This window comes from Sphaerodactylus townsendi, linkage group LG04 (genome assembly GCF_021028975.2).
Source record: "Sphaerodactylus townsendi isolate TG3544 linkage group LG04, MPM_Stown_v2.3, whole genome shotgun sequence".
Taxonomy (NCBI): Eukaryota; Metazoa; Chordata; class Lepidosauria; order Squamata; family Sphaerodactylidae; genus Sphaerodactylus; species Sphaerodactylus townsendi.
In genome coordinates, this window is record NC_059428.1 from 67707274 (window position 1) to 67727104 (window position 19831).

The 19831-nt window shown below is 43.7% G+C and overlaps 1 protein-coding gene across 5 annotated transcripts in view; it reads right to left on the reverse strand.

Moving 5' to 3' along the window:
• VPS26C (VPS26 endosomal protein sorting factor C) overlaps positions 1-12192 on the reverse strand; it is a 33684-nt gene extending 21492 nt beyond the window's left edge. Inside the window, exons 1-5 of one of the 5 annotated variants that reach the window (XM_048495694.1) lie at positions 11962-12089; positions 11622-11703; positions 5931-6074; positions 4305-4454; positions 2537-2617 (exon numbers count right to left, since the gene is read on the reverse strand). In XM_048495694.1, the coding sequence (XP_048351651.1) occupies positions 2537-2617; positions 4305-4454; positions 5931-6005 (306 nt within the window). In that variant the 5' untranslated portion in view covers positions 6006-6074; positions 11622-11703; positions 11962-12089. Of the gene's footprint in view, positions 1-2536; positions 2618-4304; positions 4455-5930; positions 6075-11621; positions 11704-11961 lie in introns of all 5 variants that reach the window. The other 4 variants (XM_048495693.1, XM_048495692.1, XM_048495695.1 and 1 more) reach the window with 4 other exon arrangements.
• Positions 12193-19831: the final 7639 nt, after the last annotated feature.

Consider the following 19831-nt stretch of genomic DNA (forward strand, 5'->3'; position numbering starts at 1 on the left):
TAGACAAGGCAATGGCCATCAAGTCTTCATTCTTAGAAATTTCAAGAAGATCTTCCCAATGGGCTCAAGGGGAGGTTTTGTCAAAGTCATCAGGACTGTGTTTAATTTCTAGGAGGGGAAACGATGCATAGGAGGTCGAGTCTGGGCTAGGGCGACCTTCGGGAATCTGTGAATATGCAGATGTTTTGTAGTCACCCATCTGTCAATCTGAGGAATGACCATCACCAGGGCAGCCAGCTGTTTTCTAAGAGTGGCCATTCATAAGCCGAACTGGAAACCCTCCTACAGGAATTCTAGGATTGACTGGGCTGAAGAATTCAAAGGATATATTTTCTGCTTCACCACCTGACATATGCCTTCTAAGTAAAATTGTACATGTGATTGGTGGAGCACAGCAATCTTCTTTTAGACACCTGTAAGGGATTGGTGACATCGCTGCAGTATCCCAGACTCAAGAGAAGCTCTCTCGCAACTTCCATGTAGTTAGCTGCAAACTATCCAGCTCTGGATGAAAGATGGGCCTTTGGTGCATCATGTCTCGATGGAACAATAGCCTGAATGAAGGTATGGACAACATCTGTCTGAGGTCGGAAAACCAGGGTTTCCCAGCCCCAAAAGGGCCAGGACCATGACCTTCACCTGTTGCTCTCTGATTTTCCTAATGAGTTTGGGAATTATCAGGATCAGAGGGAAGGCATACAGGAGGCCTGGAGGCCACAGGGAAGTTAGAAGAAGAGTTTGGATTTATATCCCCCCTTTCTCTCCTGCAGGAGACTCAAAGGGGCTTACAATCTCCTTGCCCTTCCCCCCTTACAACAAACACCCTGAGAGGTACGTGGGGCTGAGAGAGCTTCGAGAAGCTGTGTCTAGCCTTTGACCGCATAGCTGCTGGAAACCACCTTGGGAACACATTTGTCTGTGTTTGAGCCTATCCAAGACTCCTTGAAGCTCTATAATCTTCCTTGCGCTAGAATGTTCTGCAAGTCACGCCTAGGAGGACTTATTGTCCTGGTCTGGGCAGTCATGTCTGGAGTTAGGTCTGTGGTGAAAGGACCCTTTCTTGTTTGGATATCCGATTGTCACCAATTTGATTTGTGGTTGTCCTATCAAAATCTAGGAAGTATGTGAGGAATGAAAAGAACAGTCTCCAGTTTGACTTCCACAGATCTCCAATTCTTCCTCAATCTCCAGTTCGACTTCCTCAGATTTCTGGGTGTGGCCTTAAATTTGTCCTTAGTTTCCAATAAAATCTTCTTGAGATAGTCCCTGAACAGCTTGTTGCCATGGAAGGGGTGGGAGAAAACGATGGTCTTTGAATGGAAGGAACCAGGGTAAGCAGCTAGCTGCTGCCATAGAAACCATCACCCTGGCCAAAAATGTTAACAAATGTAGAGGCAGTTGCTGAGACTTGGATGGCTATGGTGGTGGCTTCATGGGCCCTTTTGATTGCCAAGTCCGCTATTCTATCCACACTGTCATGCATTTAGCCTTCATGAGCAGCCAGACGAACTGCAGGACAACCACTGGGGCATCCGCAAGGGAAACCTGCAAGCGCTCAGAAGTATAAGACAACATTTTGCAAAACTTATTAAGGAACGAAGAACTTGGCTATTTGCCATAGGCTTGACTCACTGAGATCTTAGTTGCCACTCAAAGAACATCAGGAAGGGAAAAACCTAGCAGCTTCTTTGGCTCTCATTGTTATTAGAGCCTCCACACTGGCCTCCAACAAGAAGCCATTGTACACAGCCTCACTTCTAGCTTGGACACCCAGAGGTTACGCCTTATAAGCCTCCTCTTCAATTCAACTCACCTTCCATCAGCCTTAATGAGAGTCAGAAAAAACAGGGACAGCCCAGAGAAGAGAAGGTAACAAAAGGGAATGGAGTAGACGAAATTAAGGTAAGAATAAGTAGAAAGGAAAAAAGAAACTAGAACAGGCAGCCAAACTAGTTGCAACTCACTAAGGCAGGAAAAGAACTGAGGAAAAGAACATGTTACAAGATCCCAAGCCAAATAGAAAGAAGAATTTGTTTGTTTCCTCCCTGATTGGTTAGTGTGAATTAGCCAGAAGATGTCCTTTGGTTCAGAGGGAGAACACTGAAAACAGATGGCAATTATAAATCATAAGACATTTATATACACAAGGGAGGGATTTAACCAATATAGGCCTTCCAGAATTAAAAAAGTTTCTGCTGACACTGGAAAAACTTCTAGGAAAGAGCTGTCCACAGTCTGAGGATGTGTGACTTCCAAAGAGAAGGAGTAACTGCTAAGGAAACCTTTAAGTGCGTCCCTGCCAATACTCTAACAGACTTCCTGCTTCCCTGACTAACTTTAGCGTGTGAGCCAGTATGTGAAACCTCCATGCCAGAGGAAGTGAAACCAAAAACCAGATTTATTATTCAACCAAGTAAAGACCCACTCCTGGGTGTTACTTGTATAGCAACACAATGCAGCCCATATGCTGCTAAACAGATATGAAGATACACAAAACTTAGATAGCTAAACTCAATAGTTCTGGAAGCTGACTTACTAGGGAGTGGACAATAAATTCACATGTCTTTGTCAAGTCCTTAGCCAGGAGAGAGCGCCGCATGTCACACCGAAGAGTATACTGTGCAAGAAAAAAATAGGTTAGATTTTGCATTCTGGAAAATGAAAAACTGAACACTAGCAGTTAATTCAGACTCGGTTGACTGAGCATCAGATAAATACAGTTATCATTTAGAAGACTTGAGTTCATGCAAAACAATGTACCAATAATCAATGAAAATGAATGCTTGTTCACTTATTTCACGTCATTACCTCTCTAACCACAAACTATTAATCATTTGAGTCTGCTGCACAATCATGCCTTAGTTGGGAAGAGACTCAGTAACTGCTATTCCTGTATCTTTATGAATCACAAGGAAGAATTTTGTAGAAAGCAACTTCATATATCCTGAAAGAACCCGATGAGACACAAGATCAAATATATGAAATGAAATGGGCATGAAACAAGGATGAAACACTACTGTATTGGCTACTGTATTGACTACTGTATTATTTGGAAAGGGAAACCTTAGTAAGATTTAATTTTATTGAACAGTATCAAACCAAATAGATCAATGTAGATATGTTAGTGAATTGGTTAAATGATATATGAAATGTTTATTTCACTGACAATTGTATATTGATTCTTAATATGTGATATATAATAAACTATTATTTTTTAAAAAAAGAAACAAGGATGAAACACTATGGACACAATCCAGTTGAAGTTCAACCACTCTACGTATAAAACTGTTAAGTGTTGAACTTCTAAAGATGGCGTGGGCTTCTTATTTCTTAGATGTATTTATCTTGGTTAAAGATCAAATGGAAATATTACCTAAATGGCTACCAATTTAAAAACAAACTGATTTTCCATTTTTTGTTTAAACAAATCTACACACACCAAGAGCATGTTAATACATCCATTTTGTTCCAACTGAGAAATAAAGTGGAATGTGAAATGGGACAAAATGCTTTTAACATTCTGGACACAAAAGAGGAGCAAAGGGGACCAAAGAGAATGCTGCAAGAAAGTCCCATATCCACTGAACTCTTGGAAAATTCCCAGTGACTCCAATAAAATTATTTCTATTTGCTCAAGTACAATAAAAATGGTTTTACCATCAGCAAGCATCAATCCATCTCAACTGGAATTTTATGTGAAATAACTGAACTTATGAGTTGGCACTGCTTTGGTCATGTTGTTGCTCAAACCACAGAAGTTCTAATTGGGAGGAAGCTCGAACACTAACTAGATAAGAACCATCTCATTAAATAAAACAGTTGGCATCAGGAATGGGGGTTTAGAAACAAAAGGCAGATGCACATTAGACATGATTGCAGTGACACTCAACGTAGCAAAAACCTTGAAGATTCAGGAACAGAACATATTAATCCTGAGAGGGTGGTGTAAGTCCAAGCCCTGGATTGTGGCATAACTAGCTGTAAACTCGGGGTGAAAGCCAATTAATATCAGTTCCATCCCTGGGCATGCCTGTGGCACACCCCTACTGCGCTTTTAGGGCCAGCAGCAGCATAGGAGTGCTGACGTGCATGTGTCCCAGCAGCCCTCAGTGTCTGCCCAGTAGCGCATTTTCCTCTCCATCAGGATAAGTGCTCCGGGGAGAGCAAATTGCCCACACTGCCTCCATAAGTGTATTTGTCCCCCTCCCCCCCCCCCAATTGGGCCATACGGCTATACCAATATTAACAGCAAATTTTACACATTCCCCACAGTCTTGATTTGCCAAATGGAAAGCTCCTCTCACCTGGATATTGACAAAAACTCCATGGTATGTTTCATAAAGAACTTTGTTTCCCTTTACCTGCAGTGGAAACTCAAAAGGAATTTCTGTTTTACCACTGGGCAGTTTTCCAGGTTTTACCATTTCTACAGTACTGTTAATAAGTTGGATGGGCTGTGAAAAATGAAACATTGAGAGGTTCAGGATACTCTTAACACACTGCAAATATAAGCAGCAACTTTTCTTAGAAATTCTGATACATTAATACATTAGATACATTAATGATATCATTTATGGAATTAAGGAATTTGAGTGTTTTATTTTGTGTCAAGTATGAAGGAGTAAAAGCCAAATATTAATCATTTAGAAATTATATTATGTAACATAATTACTTGTTCTATTTTTAAAAAATAGAAACTAGGTAATATTATACATCATTTTATCACTGTCCAATCTGAAAAGTAAAGACTAAAAGATGACTACAGAAGTCTCAGATCACCAACATTGGTATTGTGAAGAAAGAAGCGCAATGGTCAGAATCTCCAAAGGCCCTATCAGTGGTAGGTTATGACCCTTACTAGTAGTCCTAAATGAAATTCTTGTGTTGATCTCAAGTGAAAAAGCAAGCAAGAAATTTGAATTCATAATATATCTCTATTTCATATATATGAAGAAGCAGTGTACAATTTACTCATGAGGCAGCTTACAATATTAAAACAATAAACAATTTGTTACAACACTCAGAAATAAGTAGTAATAAAATCAACAGAATGCCAAAGAGAATAAAATATTATGGCTTGTGCTTAAAGTTCAATAAGCTTGGCATTAAGCAGATTTTAGAACCATAACTACACTATTCCGATATTTTCTCTTCTTGTTTTTTCTGTTTTACTATCAGAAAAGTTTTACTTTTAAAATGCCTCACATGTCTTATTCAAAATTTTCATAAGTAACGTGGGAATCTGAGAGTCATTGATTTACTCATATCTTTAAAATATACAAGTTTCAAGTGGTTTAGACAATGAGGTTGATCCTGGAATTAATCAGTGACAGCAGTGCAGGGGTTCAGATGTTTCCTGCAGTAGTCCTTTCCAAACCTGAGAGAATGGAAGTTTTAAACAATACTGAAAACTACATTTATAATTTAATTTGTCTAGAAAAGTGTACTATTTTGCACATTTATTGACTTCTTCATGTTCTGAGAAAGAGTTGCAAACTAGTGTACCCTATGCGACCATTGCACATATATCTTCATTTTTATCAGTTGTGAAGAAGAAAAATAAGTTGAAGGCAGAAAACAAATTCTACGGTTAAAAAAAGTGAATATGCATTGTTCAGGATTCTCATACAACTTTCATTTCAATCATTCTAAAGGGTGGGACCATAGGAATTCCTCTAGTGATCCTGAAAACTGAACAATTCACATCCCCCCTTGGATCTTGCATCTCTTAACCCAAACATTTCAATACTACATCCACCATCACCAAACCAGAAAGTTATTTGCATTCTAATTGACAAGCTACCCTTCAAACTATTACCAAGTTACAGGCCAAACAGCAGAAATCTTTCCTGCAAAATATTTAGTTCTTTATATAGATAACCCGGTTAATGAAAGCTTGCTGTAACCCATATTTTCTTCAGTAATTTTACCTTAACAGAATTGTAGAAGGCTTCAAACACACCAACACTTTTGGCACTGAGTTGTAGATTTACAGATCCTTCCATTGTTAAAGAGATTCCCTGGTGCTGGACTGAATCTTTACTTGTTATGACCACCACTCCACTGAGAAATTCCTAAATCAAGGAGGGGACACAGAGTGAACACAGACAAGAAAAAGGAATCACTTTTTCTTTTGAGATTTCATCGGCAATTGAAAGCTGTTACTGTAACACAAAACCATTATTGTTTGTTACTCTACCACTATACAACCCTGCTGCATTGCCAAATGACTAGCACATTCATTAGAAAATACAGCTCCACTTCACACAGATTCATTCTTTCTGTATGTTACTGTGTAGCATCACCCCATAAACATTGTCTGCCTCGTAAATGTTGTGATGTGACATCACCCCATGGGTCAGTAATAACTTGGCGCTTGCTAAGGGGACTACCTTCACCCTTAACTTTTACCTAACTATGCCAAGGAATCCCTATATATTTCATTTTATTTATGGTACTGAAGAAACCAAGAGAGTAGTGACATTTTAAAGCCGTTTCTATATGAGCTTTTGCAAGTGACTAAACTACAAAGTTTTTTGGATGCTCTGTTCTCAGACCATTCTTCTAAAATAGCTCTAAAAAGCAACACAGATAACAGCATTCTCCTCACCAAAATATATTGTTTACTTGGGGAAAATGAGAACCAAACTACCAGGTACATAGGAAATCTGTGGGTTTATTTCCTTTTTTAACACTTTGAATCAGAACCCCTCCCCAACGGGCTGCTTTAAAGGAGTGTCAGGAGTTCTGGTCATAGATCTCCTATGTAATGCTTATTTGGCCCACAGAACTGGTTCTCTCCCACTCTGGATCACAGGGAAACACAGTCCTCCTTGAGCTTAGCCTGAATAGAATGAAGAAGCAGAAAAGGAGGAGTTTGGATTCATACCATCTTTCTCTCTTGTAAGGAGTCTCAAGGTGGCCTACAAACTCCTTATCCTTCCTCTCCTCACAACAGACACATAGGGGCTGAGAGAGTTCACAGAGAACTGTGACTAGCCTAAGTTCACCCAGCAGGAATGTAGGAATGGGGAAACAAATCTGGTTCACCAGATAAGAGTCTGCTGTTCCTGTGTTTCCCTGTGACCCAGAGTGGGAAAGAACCAGTTCTGTGGGCCAAATAAGCATTATATAGGAGATCTATGACCAGATCTGCTGACACTCCTTTAAAGCAGGAGGAGTGGGGAATCAAACCTGGTCCATGGCTCTTAACCACTATATCATGATGGCTGTCAGATCTGGAAGGAAGGACTAAAAAGCCCATCCAGACTGCAAAACTGGTGTTTATTAGATAGGACTGGGCTATTGAAGGTCCCACAACAGAACTGGTGTTTATTAGATAGGACTGGGCTATTGAAGGTCCCACAACAGAATAGATGCATTTACAGATAGTACCATGTCTCCTTAATTTGCAAACCACCATACCAAATGCAGACGTAATCTAATGACACTTCCATAAGCTTCCTGTATCTGCTTGAAAGAGACTTCAAAATTGGACTGGGGAAGGGGAAGAAAGGTTTCAAAATGGTTTCAACCTCCTGTGGTCAGACATGTACTGATGAATCCATATCTCAGCCTTTCACCTTTTCCATTTGAAAAGAATGCTGTAATATGCAACCACCACCCCAGCTTTTGGAATCTTAAAGCTGTACTGCTAGGATACACTTTTAGAGGTCCACTTTTAGCCAGTGTTCTGAAATTTTAATAATGGTGATGGCTAATCTCCTGAGAGCAGGTCACCAGAAACAATGCATGACAAGAGTGCTCCACCATCTTTACAGGCTTCCAATGACCTAAAATCATTACATGAAGTGTTATTTTATGAGCAAATCTCTAAACTGCTAGGATTTAACATACCACTAGAGATCCCATATTCCCCTATGTCTCTCTTTTAGATCTGTCATAGTATCTTCTGAATCCTGCTCTGTACTATCAAAACTTTAAGAGCACCTACAATAGTTCTATCGATGACTATCTTATAACAGCCAAACTGTTCTTTTTGTCCAGACTTACCAGAGGCTGAATTTTGGTCTGAAATATTGGTAGACCTAATATTAGGATTAGCTTTTAGAGGCAGGAACTCCACTGAATGATGGAAGGACTTTTCTTTTAAACACCCCCCCCCCCCCGGCTGCTTTAAAAGGAGTGGTGGAGTGACTTTTTCCCGCTCTGCTTTTTAATTGGTTACATCAAGGAGAGCTTCTGGCATAAATCTGTGCCACTGTCTGCCATCAGTATTCTGATCATTCTGATAATAATTAAGAAAGACACTTACTACACATTCAAGATTTGGCTCACTTCCAAACATTGTGTTTGTTAGGCTGTGGATACATTGGTGAAAGCTTTCCTATATGAAGGCATGCCAAGAGAAGTTTAAGAAATTGGCGAATTCACCATTGGGAGCATCTCCAAAGCAAGGTAAACTCATTTCACCTGAATATTGTTTTCAAAGACCTATACCCTTATTCGGGACCTATACCCTTATTCGGGACCTATACCCTTATTATCCGGCTGAGGCACAATGTGATTAAGACAGGGGTTCGCATGATCAGTCTTTCATACTCGCGCATCTCCTTGGCTGACATCGCCCAGAAGTTGCAGCTGGATAGTCCAGAAGATGCTGAGTTCATTGTCACCAAGGCCATCCGGGACGGTGTGATAGAAGCCAGCATCAACCATGAGAAAGGCTACGTCCAGTCCAAAGAGATGACTGACATCTACTCAACACGGGAACCCCAGCTGGCCTTCCACCAGCGTATCTCCTTCTGCCTAGACATTCACAACATGTCTGTCAAGGCAATGAGGTTCCCTCCAAAGTCTTATAATAAGGACCTGGAGTCTGCAGAGGAGCGCCGGGAGCGTGAGCAGCAAGACCTAGAATTTGCCAAGGAAATGGCCGAGGATGATGATGACGGTTTCCCTTGATGCTCTGGGGATGGCTGCATTTATTTTTTTGTTTGTTTCTTGCCCAATACAGACCATTGTCTACTGGCTGAAACCCAGAACTCGCCTTTCTTTCTTATATTCTGCATGTCAGGGACGGAACAGAGAAACTCACATCCTCTTACGTGCCACAATAGAGGGAACAGCAGCCCATCTCCCAAGAAAGGGGGAGGGCCCCCCCCTCAACTAAAGCTCGCTTTGTGGCTTTCAGACATAGGCAGCCCCCACAAGGCACTAAAGGAAGCCACTGTTGTCGCTCTTGCCAGTTTTTAGGGGAACACGGGGATGGGGTGGGGGACACAGTTGGTGGCACTGTGGACACCTCTTCAGCTCCAGCTGGCGGAGTGATTTCGGTTGGAGACTTTTGTCCAACTTTGTTTAGGGCTTTTAAATAAAAGTTTGGGACAAGAATGTTCAAATGTGCCTTCCTCATCATTTTTTAAAAACTTCTCCAGCAGCAGAAGAACCACTTTCTTCCATGTACTCTGCAAATAATTATGGAATTGAACAGTCTTTCTCGAATATGAGCCAACCCCCTTTAGTTCTTCTGAATGAATCTACCGCTACTGAGATTCCAAATAATGTCCCTCAGGAACCTGATCCACTTCTTGAAGCCAGTCCAAAGAGAAAAGGAATCACATATGATGCAGAAACAAAGATATATGAAGAAAGAATAATACAAAAGTCAGAATTCCCATCAAAATCTTCACAGGAAAGACTTTACAGGATAGAAGCTGATGTTATTAAGTATGGAGATGCTTGAGAAAAGTGAAAAACCCTTATACCTCCAGAAGACATCTCTTCAGTCATTATTCCAGATTTATCTATATCACTAAGATATCTAAACCAGATATCTAAACCAGTACCAAAACTCTTGTGGAAGCCAGGATTATGGACTAGACTACAGAAAACATAAATCCAACATTTTCTGGTACTACAACAGCATCAAAATGTGGATCGAGGCACTAATCACGAATTCACATGGTTTATACACTGAAACAAAACAAAACCACCATTATACAGTAGACAATGTCTTAGTCTACAAAACTATCACAGAAATCATGCATTTATATCTTTGTGGCATCACAATAGCATAAAATCATGGTTGTAAAACATGCATCCTTGCAGATTCTTTAAATTTTTGATTCACCATCAATTCACATTACATATCTGTAGCCCCAGATCGGACCACAAAAAAATCACAGATCCACTATATCGTGACACCACAGAGGCACAAAAACGTGGTTGCAAAGAATGGATCCTTATGATTTTTCTGCTAGGTCACCCTGAAATCTCTATCAGATCACACTGCAGCCATAGATGTGACCATAAAAAACAAGGATGTGATACTTCATGACACTGTTTTGGGTCATCCCAAATTCACCACTACATCATGATCATTCTCATAGCCACAGACTGCACCATTAAAATTATGCATCCATGCCTTTGTGGCAGTGCCACATAATGGGTCCTCAGAAATTTTGCATTATGTTGAGGGTTTACAGTGGGGAACCATGTTTTAGCACCATCGTACTGCCATAAAATCATGGATCTGTGACTTCTGTGGTACAAGGTGTGACCTTGGACATATCATAGAATCATAGAGTTGGAAAAGACTAGAAGGGACATCAAGTCCAACCCCCTGCCATGCAGGAACAGACAATCAAAGTACCCCTGACATATGGCCATCCAGCCTCTGTTTAAAAACCTCCAAAGGAGACTCCACTACACTCTGAGGAAGTGTATTCCATGGTCGAACAGCCCTAACTGTCAGGAAATTCCTCCTAATGTTTCGATGGAATCACTTTTCCTGCACCTTGAACACATTACTCCTTCTCCTAGTCTCTGGAGCAGCAGAAAACAAGATTGCTCCCTCTTCAACATGACATCCCTTCAAATATTTTAACATGGCTATTATGTCACTCCTTAACCATCTCTTTGCCAAACTAAACATCCCCAGCTCCCTAAGTCTCTCCTCACAAGTCAGCTTTTCTGACTTTCTCCCTACACGTCCTTGCTATTTGTTTGAATTTCTCTTTGGTGATTTCCCCCCTTTGTGATTTGATGGTGAGTTTCTAGTGACCCATCACAAAACCTCTGAGGATTCATGGTTCAGAACTATGTTTATACACCATGGAGTCACCACAAAGGCATGGGCCCATGATTTTTGGAGTGAAAGCTGTGCCCATGGACATGGCAGTGAGTTCAGTGTGATCTAGTGCAAAAATCACATAGAAGCACGAGGAGCCATGCTTTCTAATCACATTTTTGTGCAACTATGACCCCATGAAAATGTAGATGAGTGATTTCTGTACTGCTGCCAACAGACTAAGACATGGTCAACAGTATTTGTTTAAAATAATCTGGGTCTGACTTTTACCCAGTCCCTGCTGTAACCAATCCAGAGACCCACACCAGTATGTTACCACAGAATCAATTGTCAGCTATCATAAACAGCAGTTAATACAGTAAATATCAGAATGCAGACATGAAGTAGCGTTACCCGCCCCACAAAACCATTCAAAACAGAAGATGTAAGGAAGAAGGGGCCTTACACATTGGCATTCTAAGTTTCCATGTCTCTCCCACCGACAACTTTGCTCATATAATCCGCCCCCCGCCCACACACACACGCACAGTTTGAAATGATCAGGCAGGATAGTGGCTGAACTCCTCACCTGTTTGTGAAAACAAGAATATCACCTCACTATCCTCAGCCACAAGACCACAATCCTGGGCACACTAGCTTAGCGGCGAGCTCTGCTGAGGGAAGTCGATGCAGTTTCTCCATACACAAGGCACAGTTAGCTCACCCATTCCTAATATACATCACTAACCAAAGCTTCTCCCGCACCCCCCGCCTCAAATAAGCTTCCCAGGAATTGCCCGCTTCCTCTCCTCTGCTCTGCTCACCCAACCAACCCCAACCCCACTCAGTCACTCCCATCGCTTCCCCTTTCACACCGCCACCCCCTTCGAGCACCCAAGCAGATCCCCTCGTCCTTGGCTGAAGCTCACCCCGCCATGATACACCTTGTTAGCCCGCTTAATTTTGACATCCAGGGCAGTGCCCATGTCGACCCCTCCCGCAGCGCTTTGCACACACGTCACATGCCCCTAGAACAACGTCACCTCCCCATCCACGTGACTCCTGCGAAATTCTTTCCGGGCAGGAAAGATGAAAGGGAAATTGTGCTCTCATTTCCGCTTTTTGGCCCCCCCCCCCCCCCCCCCCCGCTCGTCCCTCTACCCTTCCGGGAAGCGAGTAATATCCGGGTCAGTAACACTCCACCTCAAGGCACTATTGATTTTAAAGTGGATGGGTGGTGCATCATCCCTATGGCAGCTTTTATGCTCCGCCCTGAACTTCTCCGACTTTTTTTTCCTTTTTAGCCCATGCATCGCAACAACGCTGCAGGCAGTGCCGTGCACCCTTTGCCGCTCATTTCGTTTTGCTACAAAAAACTGTACAGTGAAACAAGCAAAAATAAAAACGAAATGGCAATTCCCTCTTTCGCAGAAAATTTCCTCTGAATAGAGTCAAGAGACTACAGGTCCTGTCGCAGGGAGATTTATACACGCAGTGCATATGCTGTTTAAATGTCAGTTGGCTGTACATGCTGGAAAATGTGCAATGTTTTATGTTCAAATTGGGGGAAAGTAAAAGTCGGGTCTACATGAAGCTTCATGGATCCTCCCCTTTTTAAAGGAGAACTCCACCAAAACCAGTATCAAATCACTTGTGGAAGCCAGGACTACGGACTACAGTATAGAAAACAAATCCAACATTTTGTGGCACTGCAGCAGCACAAAAACGTGGATCCAAGGTGCGGATCCTAATAAACCACCATCCTACTGTAGAGCATGTCTTAATAGGCAGCACAACAGAAATCGCACACCCGTGGCTTTGTGGTACCACAGTGGAGCAAAAAAGTAGTTGGAAATATGAATCCTCATTTTTATATTAGGTCACCAGGTTACATATCATGATCATAACCATAGATGTGACTGCAAAAATTATTGCTCTGATGCTTTGTGGCACAGCAGTGGGGCAAAAACCAGGTTCTAAAGTATGGATCCTTGGGATTTTTGTTTCTGGTCATGCCAAATTCAACATCAATTCATATTGCATGTCTGTATCTCCAGATCTGACCACAAAAATCACAGATCAACTGAATTGTGGCACCACAGTGCTACAAGAAACGTGGTTGCAAAGCATGGATTTGCATAGATCCCCTCCCTTGCATGCCACCCTCTCCCTCCCCTCCTTCACTCCCCTTCACTTGCATGCTTCACTCACTCCCCTCGCTCCCCTCCCTCTGCTAGGGTGCATGGGCCATGTCCAGATGCCAGGGCCCCTCCCCTTCCCTTCCTTACATGCCACCCTCCCTCCACTAGGGTGGGTGGGCCATGTCCAGATACTGGGTCCCTCCCTCCCCTTGCATGCCACCCCTTGCCCTCCCTCCGGTAGGATGGGTGAGCCATGTCCAGATGCCCGGGCCTCTCCCCTCCCTTGCATGCCACCCCTCCCTCCCCCTCCCTCCGCTAGGGTGGGTGGGCCATGTCCAGATTCCATGTCCAGATTATTTTTGCACTAGGCCACCCAAAAATCACCATCAGATCACATATGTCAATAACCATAGCTGAGCACAAAAATCATGGATTGGATACTTTGTGGCAGTGTAATGGCGCAAAAACATGGTTCCAGAGTACTGATCCTCCTGAATCCTTGTGGTTTTTGTTTCAGGCCACGCCAAATTCACCACCAATTCATATTACATGTCTGTAGCCCCAGATCTGACCAGAACCCCCCCCCCCCCACACACACACACACCGATCTGTATCATGGCACCACAGTGGCAAAAAATGTGGCTGCAAAGCATGGATCCTCATTAATTTTACACTGGATCATCCTGCAATCACCATCAGATCGCACATCATGTCCAGTGCCATAGATCTGAGCACAAAATCATGGATCTGAGGCACCACAAAGCATTAATCCTCTTGGATCCTTGGGATTTTTGTTTCAGGTCACACCAAATTCACCATCAATTCATATTACATGCCTGCAGCCACGGATCTGGCCACAAATTGGGTGTCACAGAATGGCTACTGCAGGAAGTGAAGCCAGGAAGAAAATTGGCATCACATCTTACTTTCAGATACATAGTGAATGTGCTTGTACTGGAACATCTTTAAAAAATCTGCAAGTCAATCAAATGTACAATGACCAGTCCAAAGCCATTCTGGGCACAATTACACACCTGATCCTGCCCATTTTCTAAAAAATACCTGGTGAACAATAGCAAAGGTGTCAGCAGAATACCATGTTGGAGTCTCTCTGCCGCCGGACAAGGTAAGTGGGGCACGGGGGTGGCGCAGGGGCCCATGGGGGGCAGAAAACTGGAAGTCTGCACCAGGCTCCATTTTCTCTCGCTACGCCACTGCTCAGAGGTCTTCTGAATGCATTCAACTATTGAGGTTTTGACCTGGCCTTGACCACAGAGGCGCAATACCAGTTCCCATAAAACAGGCGAGCAGCACATTTAGAACACTGCACAGTTTGTTCCCCCCTGTCCCACTGTAGAGATCAGATTCGACCGGAATAACCCTTCATACCTGCTAGAAAGCACCCACTGTCATTGCTGCGGCGTTGATGCCACCAGACCAACACAAGAACTCACTAACGCACCATGTGTCTGCTGAGGGTAACAGGCCAATTTTGGCGATTTGTGACAATATGAGAATCCAGCAACAGCTAAAGAGTTCTCATGGAAGCACCTAGAGCACCTAGAGCACCTAGAAGCACCTAGAGAAGCACCTAGCAGAGGGAGGGGAGGGAGGGTGAGGGGTGGCATGCAAGGGAAGGGAGGGGAGGGAGGGGTGGCATGCAAGGGAGGGGAGGCAGGGGAGGGAGTAAGGGGTGGCATGCAAGGGAGGGGGTCCGGCATCTGGACATGGCCCACCCACCCTAGCGGAGGGAGGGTGAGGGAGGGTGAGGGGTGGCATGCAGGGGAAGGGGAGGGAGGGAAGGGAAGGGAGGGATGGCATGCAAGGGAGGGGAGGCAGGGGAGGGAATAAGGGGTGGCATGCAAGGGACATGCAAGGGTGGCATGCAATTTAGACATTTGCATTGACAAAATTGTTTGGCAAGAAAACTTGCAGTTAAACCTCCATTCATAATTACCAAAAAACCCAAAAGCAACCAACTTTTTTTTCTTGAAACCATGTTTAGCTGACCTAAGGTAAGACGGTTTATTGCTTTTCATGATTAATTGGGTGGTATCCATCTAGTGGGTTGATATTCTACATTCACAGATAAGACTATCTCACTCTTTGCCTTGGATATTTTTGCAGATTGGCAGCAAAATCAAGAATTTTCAGACATAATTCTTTATAGCGAAAGCTGTGGACATGATTGTAATTTCTAATTTTAATACAGTGTTGACAGTAACACAGAACCATTTCAGTTAGGAGTTTTGGGGTCATTTCTTGGACAATGAAGTGATCTTATTATGTATTCTGGTGTAGCCCATTCAACCACCCAGAGGATGTAGGAGTTTCAAAGTATCTAATGCAGTGTTTGTACCTTGAGCCTGAACTGTGTGTGGGGGGGTGGGGGGGGTGAGTTTGTGATTCCTTCGGTGGTCATGTACATGATGTGTGACCTGCTTTTGAGTTTATACTGGCAAGTTTAAAAATAATAACATTGTAGGTGAAAGACTCCCCCCCCAATCAATATATACAGTAATTGGGATAATTGTCATCTAGATCCTTGGGAATATATATGAGTGAATAGTAACCTCACTGGGGATAAATCTAGTGTTGAATCCACCAGATCATTATTTTCTTGTCCTTCCACATAACATCCAAAAGAGCCTCAATACAAGATTACAAGTTGGCAGAGGCCAACTTACTGGTGATCCCTGGCCCCTCAACTGATGCGGGCTGCAGCTCCCACCGGGCCAGAGCCAGCACAGCTCCTGGCCCCTGCCTGGTGGAACGCTCTGTCTCCAGCTACGCGGGCCCTGCGGGATCTTAATGATTTCCGTAGGGCCTGCAAGACAGAGCTGTTCCGCCGGGCTTTCGGGGAGGCCGGCCGCTGATGGCTCCCCCCCCCTCCCCTCCCTCCCCTCCTTTTATGTCATCTATGGACCATGCCGTCCCTCCCCCCCCTTCCTTTTTTCCTCCGAGGGGATTTAGTAGACGGACGCCATTGATATTTTGTTGTTATAACGCTGTTTTTAATGGGGTTGGTTTTAATGACGTAGAGCCATTATCTAACGTTTATTTAAATTTGGTTTTATTGATTTAATGTGCTCTACCTATTTACCTGTACACCGCCCTGAGCCCTCCGGGGGAGGGCGGTTTATAAATACAATAATAAATAAATAAAATAAATAAATTAGGTTACAAGTCTTATTAGATTGAGCCCAAATAATAATTGTTTTCTAATCAGTTCTTCGCATTTGATCTTAGGCTTTCTTGGTCCAACACTCTGCTACATTACTGTAACAACAATTTTAAATTAAAATTGTCTGGCTTCATTCATTGTTGTTCACTTTTGCTAAATTTAAGGGTGTATAAATGGCCTGTAATGTAAAGTATGTGACTGACTAGTTATTTAAAGTACTTGTGTTTGGACTGTCTGTTTATAGAGACAAGCAAAGGCATTCATGTCTTTTTAGCTTTCTTGGTGATGGACAGAAATGAAAATAGACAGGTTTACCACTTAAATAACTTTTCAACTCAGTTTATTACTCCAGTATGGCAACAAGGTAAGCTATTATTAGGAAAAAAATCAGTGATACTTAAAGATTTTAATGAATAGGTAGGTGGCCACGTTGGTTCATATAATAATTTTAAAAGCAGCCTTTATTCCTGTCTCATTTACTTTTCCATTATAAATGGAAAACTGAATGAAAAAAATGAAAAAAAAGACGAAGTAACGACAGAAAGGAACGAAAGAGAGAAAATAAAATGCTTCGGTGTCAAATATTGATTTCCTGGTCTCACAATTCCTGTTGCCACTTTTGAATCTGAGTGAGATATCATTTGGATTCTGTTAAAGAAGAAAAAGGTATGTTCATGAGATAACTTGGAGAAAGGGCATGCTTTGAAAATGTGAGATAAAAAGCTGTTCTGCTCAATAACATTATCCTCCAGAAAATCTGCTGTTCTGTGGCTGGAAATGCACATAACAATTGGTCTTCTAAATGGCAGATTTTGCCTGCCTACTCTCCATGGTGGCCACTACCCCCCCCCCCCCACCAAAATTACTTGGGGAGCTTTTCCAATTTTTTTTTTAATAACCATTATATCGACATGCCAATTGCTAAAACACATACACACAGATTTTTTTAAAGGTCTACTGGTACCAGGGTGGGGGATGGAGTAGATGACAAATGTTGGTGTTCTTCCTCTGATGCTTGTTAGTCACTTGGGGTGGAGTCCCAATGTTTTTGTTTTTGTTTTAGAAATGCATGAGTGGCTTTGTCCTGAAAACTGTTGCTCCCATCCTTGTATCATGTAGTCTTGCCCACGAGGCCCCAAGGAAGAGACGACACGCGGAGATTCCATCTGGTGGAGAGAGCCAGTAGCAGGAAGCGCGGGATCCCGTGATCCTGGCAACTCTGCCTTGTGCTAGGCTCGGGCTCCTTTTATTAGGGTTTACAAGAGGGGGGGCAACATGGGCGGACCGGGAGGCAGGAGAGCGGGAGAGCGGGAGATCATCATGTGATGCATGATCTCATAGGGCTGCTATCTGCAGGAGGAAGCATCCACGTCTGGGTCTAATCCACACCTGAGGGCAGGAGCCCCTTTGTCCCTTTGTCTGGGACATCTGGTGACCGTGAGTCAGGCATCTCATGACCTGTGACTCATGGGGGAACGGGGGTTGGGGGAGCGAGTGCGCCCAGAAGGCCGTAGCCGGCACCGGCATGCCAGGCGCTCCTTCTACGGTTCTGCTGGGTTTTTGGGCTCACCCCTACATCTCCCCGTTTTCTGTGTTTTAGGAAGGAAGCCGAATCAGTTAGGGCAATTTAGGGGGATGCTTGCCTCCCCAGGAACTCGCTCAAGCTGGCTGAGCTGTTTGCGACATAGGGGAAAGTCAAAGGGTCTCTTACACACATTATAAGCAAGGCTGGAAATACATTACATAGAAAAGGCTTCAGCAATAAGGCATACAATCAAACCAATGCAGAATTGAACAAAAGTACAGCATCTTGCAACTCACGCACCTTCATATGAACTAACAACAATAAGCAATCAATAGCGGCATGATTATCTAAGGTCGCTTGACGAAGCTCTTGCTGCCCGGAGGCCAGAGTGTCCAGAGCAGTCGAGGTGGAAATGATGGACTTCGCAAAGAGGCGCGGAAGGCCAGAGCGATTACCGACGGTCTTGGCGTTACAGGAAACAAGTCCGGGGACTCCCACAGGGAAAGTCACGGGGGAAACATACTCTGCTTTGGGAAGGGCAGCCGCGTTGCTCCGGCGAGAGGGGTCGAGGGGAAGGGCAGACCGGTGGCGACGCCTGGGCTCCCAGGGCGGAGCCTGAGGCAGGACGATGGTAAGTCCCAGCGGAAAGATGAGCCGGGATGTAACAACAACAAATAACATAACTTCTAAAATCAAGGCATGCAATAACTTCAACGATCAGTTGGGTTACAGTAACAATAAACATTGCTAAACGATACCATGGCTGGATGATGTGTGGCAGAAGGGAGGCAGCCCGTGGCTGCATAATTGTCCTATGCATGGCTCTTGCTGTTTGACTACCAAAGCTACAAAACAGCGATGTTAGAGTCCATGGATTTCTCAAGAGCGTGAGGAGAGCTACTGATAGTCTTTAGCTTTCTGCAAGTTCAGTGACTCTCCACCGAGCAAAGGCTGCAATGAAGGAGAGGGCATGTTCCAATAACAATCAGGTGGCTGGAAACAGCGGAGAGTTCCAAAGGTCAACCTATCAGGAATGTTCCTGGCTGCAACTTCAAACTTCAGCCAGGGGGCGGCAGAGAGGGAGAGAGAATGGCGACTGTAGATGAGGAGCGGCGACACACAGCGTCAACCTCTGAGCCATAGCTGGCCCAGGCTGCCGTTCCCCCCTGAAGTGTAGCGAGAACTCGCGATCTTTGTGGGAGAATAGGTGTGCTGGCTCCAGAGAGATCTTTCCCATCTCGGCTCAGGCAGGGCGGCAATCGGGCTTTCTCAATAGGGCTGGCTTTCCTCGTCCCTGGGATTGAGTTGGCCCCATCGAGCTGGAAACCTGTGTGGAAGAGAAAAACAAGCTTTTCCCCATGGGGGGTTGCGCACTGGCTGAGTTACTAGATGACAATAGACTTGATTGGGTTGATGGGGGGGGGGCACTACTCCCCTTTCTTTCGTTTGTTTGGCCAAGATCTCCTTAAAGATGCCGTTGGCCCATTTCAGTGATCGGCTTGCAACATTCAAAGCATTAGGAACACATGACATAGAGTAAAGGTCACACCCAGGTTGGGTGCTTGTTTGCAAAGCAATCCTAATCACCGTCTAAAGTGTGGGTTTTTTGAAAAGCAACTTAAACAACTCACAATTATGAACATATCTTAATAGAGGCATCACATAGAGAGGATATAGAAAGAAAAAATGCAGAAAAACAACTCCTGGGCTTAAAGTTAGATCGCACGAGCAACTTGAGAGAGGTTTGCAAGAAACCCTTTATCAAATCCTAGATCTAGAGGTGGGGTGTGTCAGCCCATTCGAGAGAAGGAGGAGGTGAGCAGAAGAAAAAGGGAAGGGGGGAAGGGTTTGGAAGTTAGCCCTGCCTTCCCCTCCTGTAAGGAGACTATAGCTGGTTGGAATTTGCTTCCTATCTTCACAGTGGAGACTGTGTGAGATAGGTGGGGCTA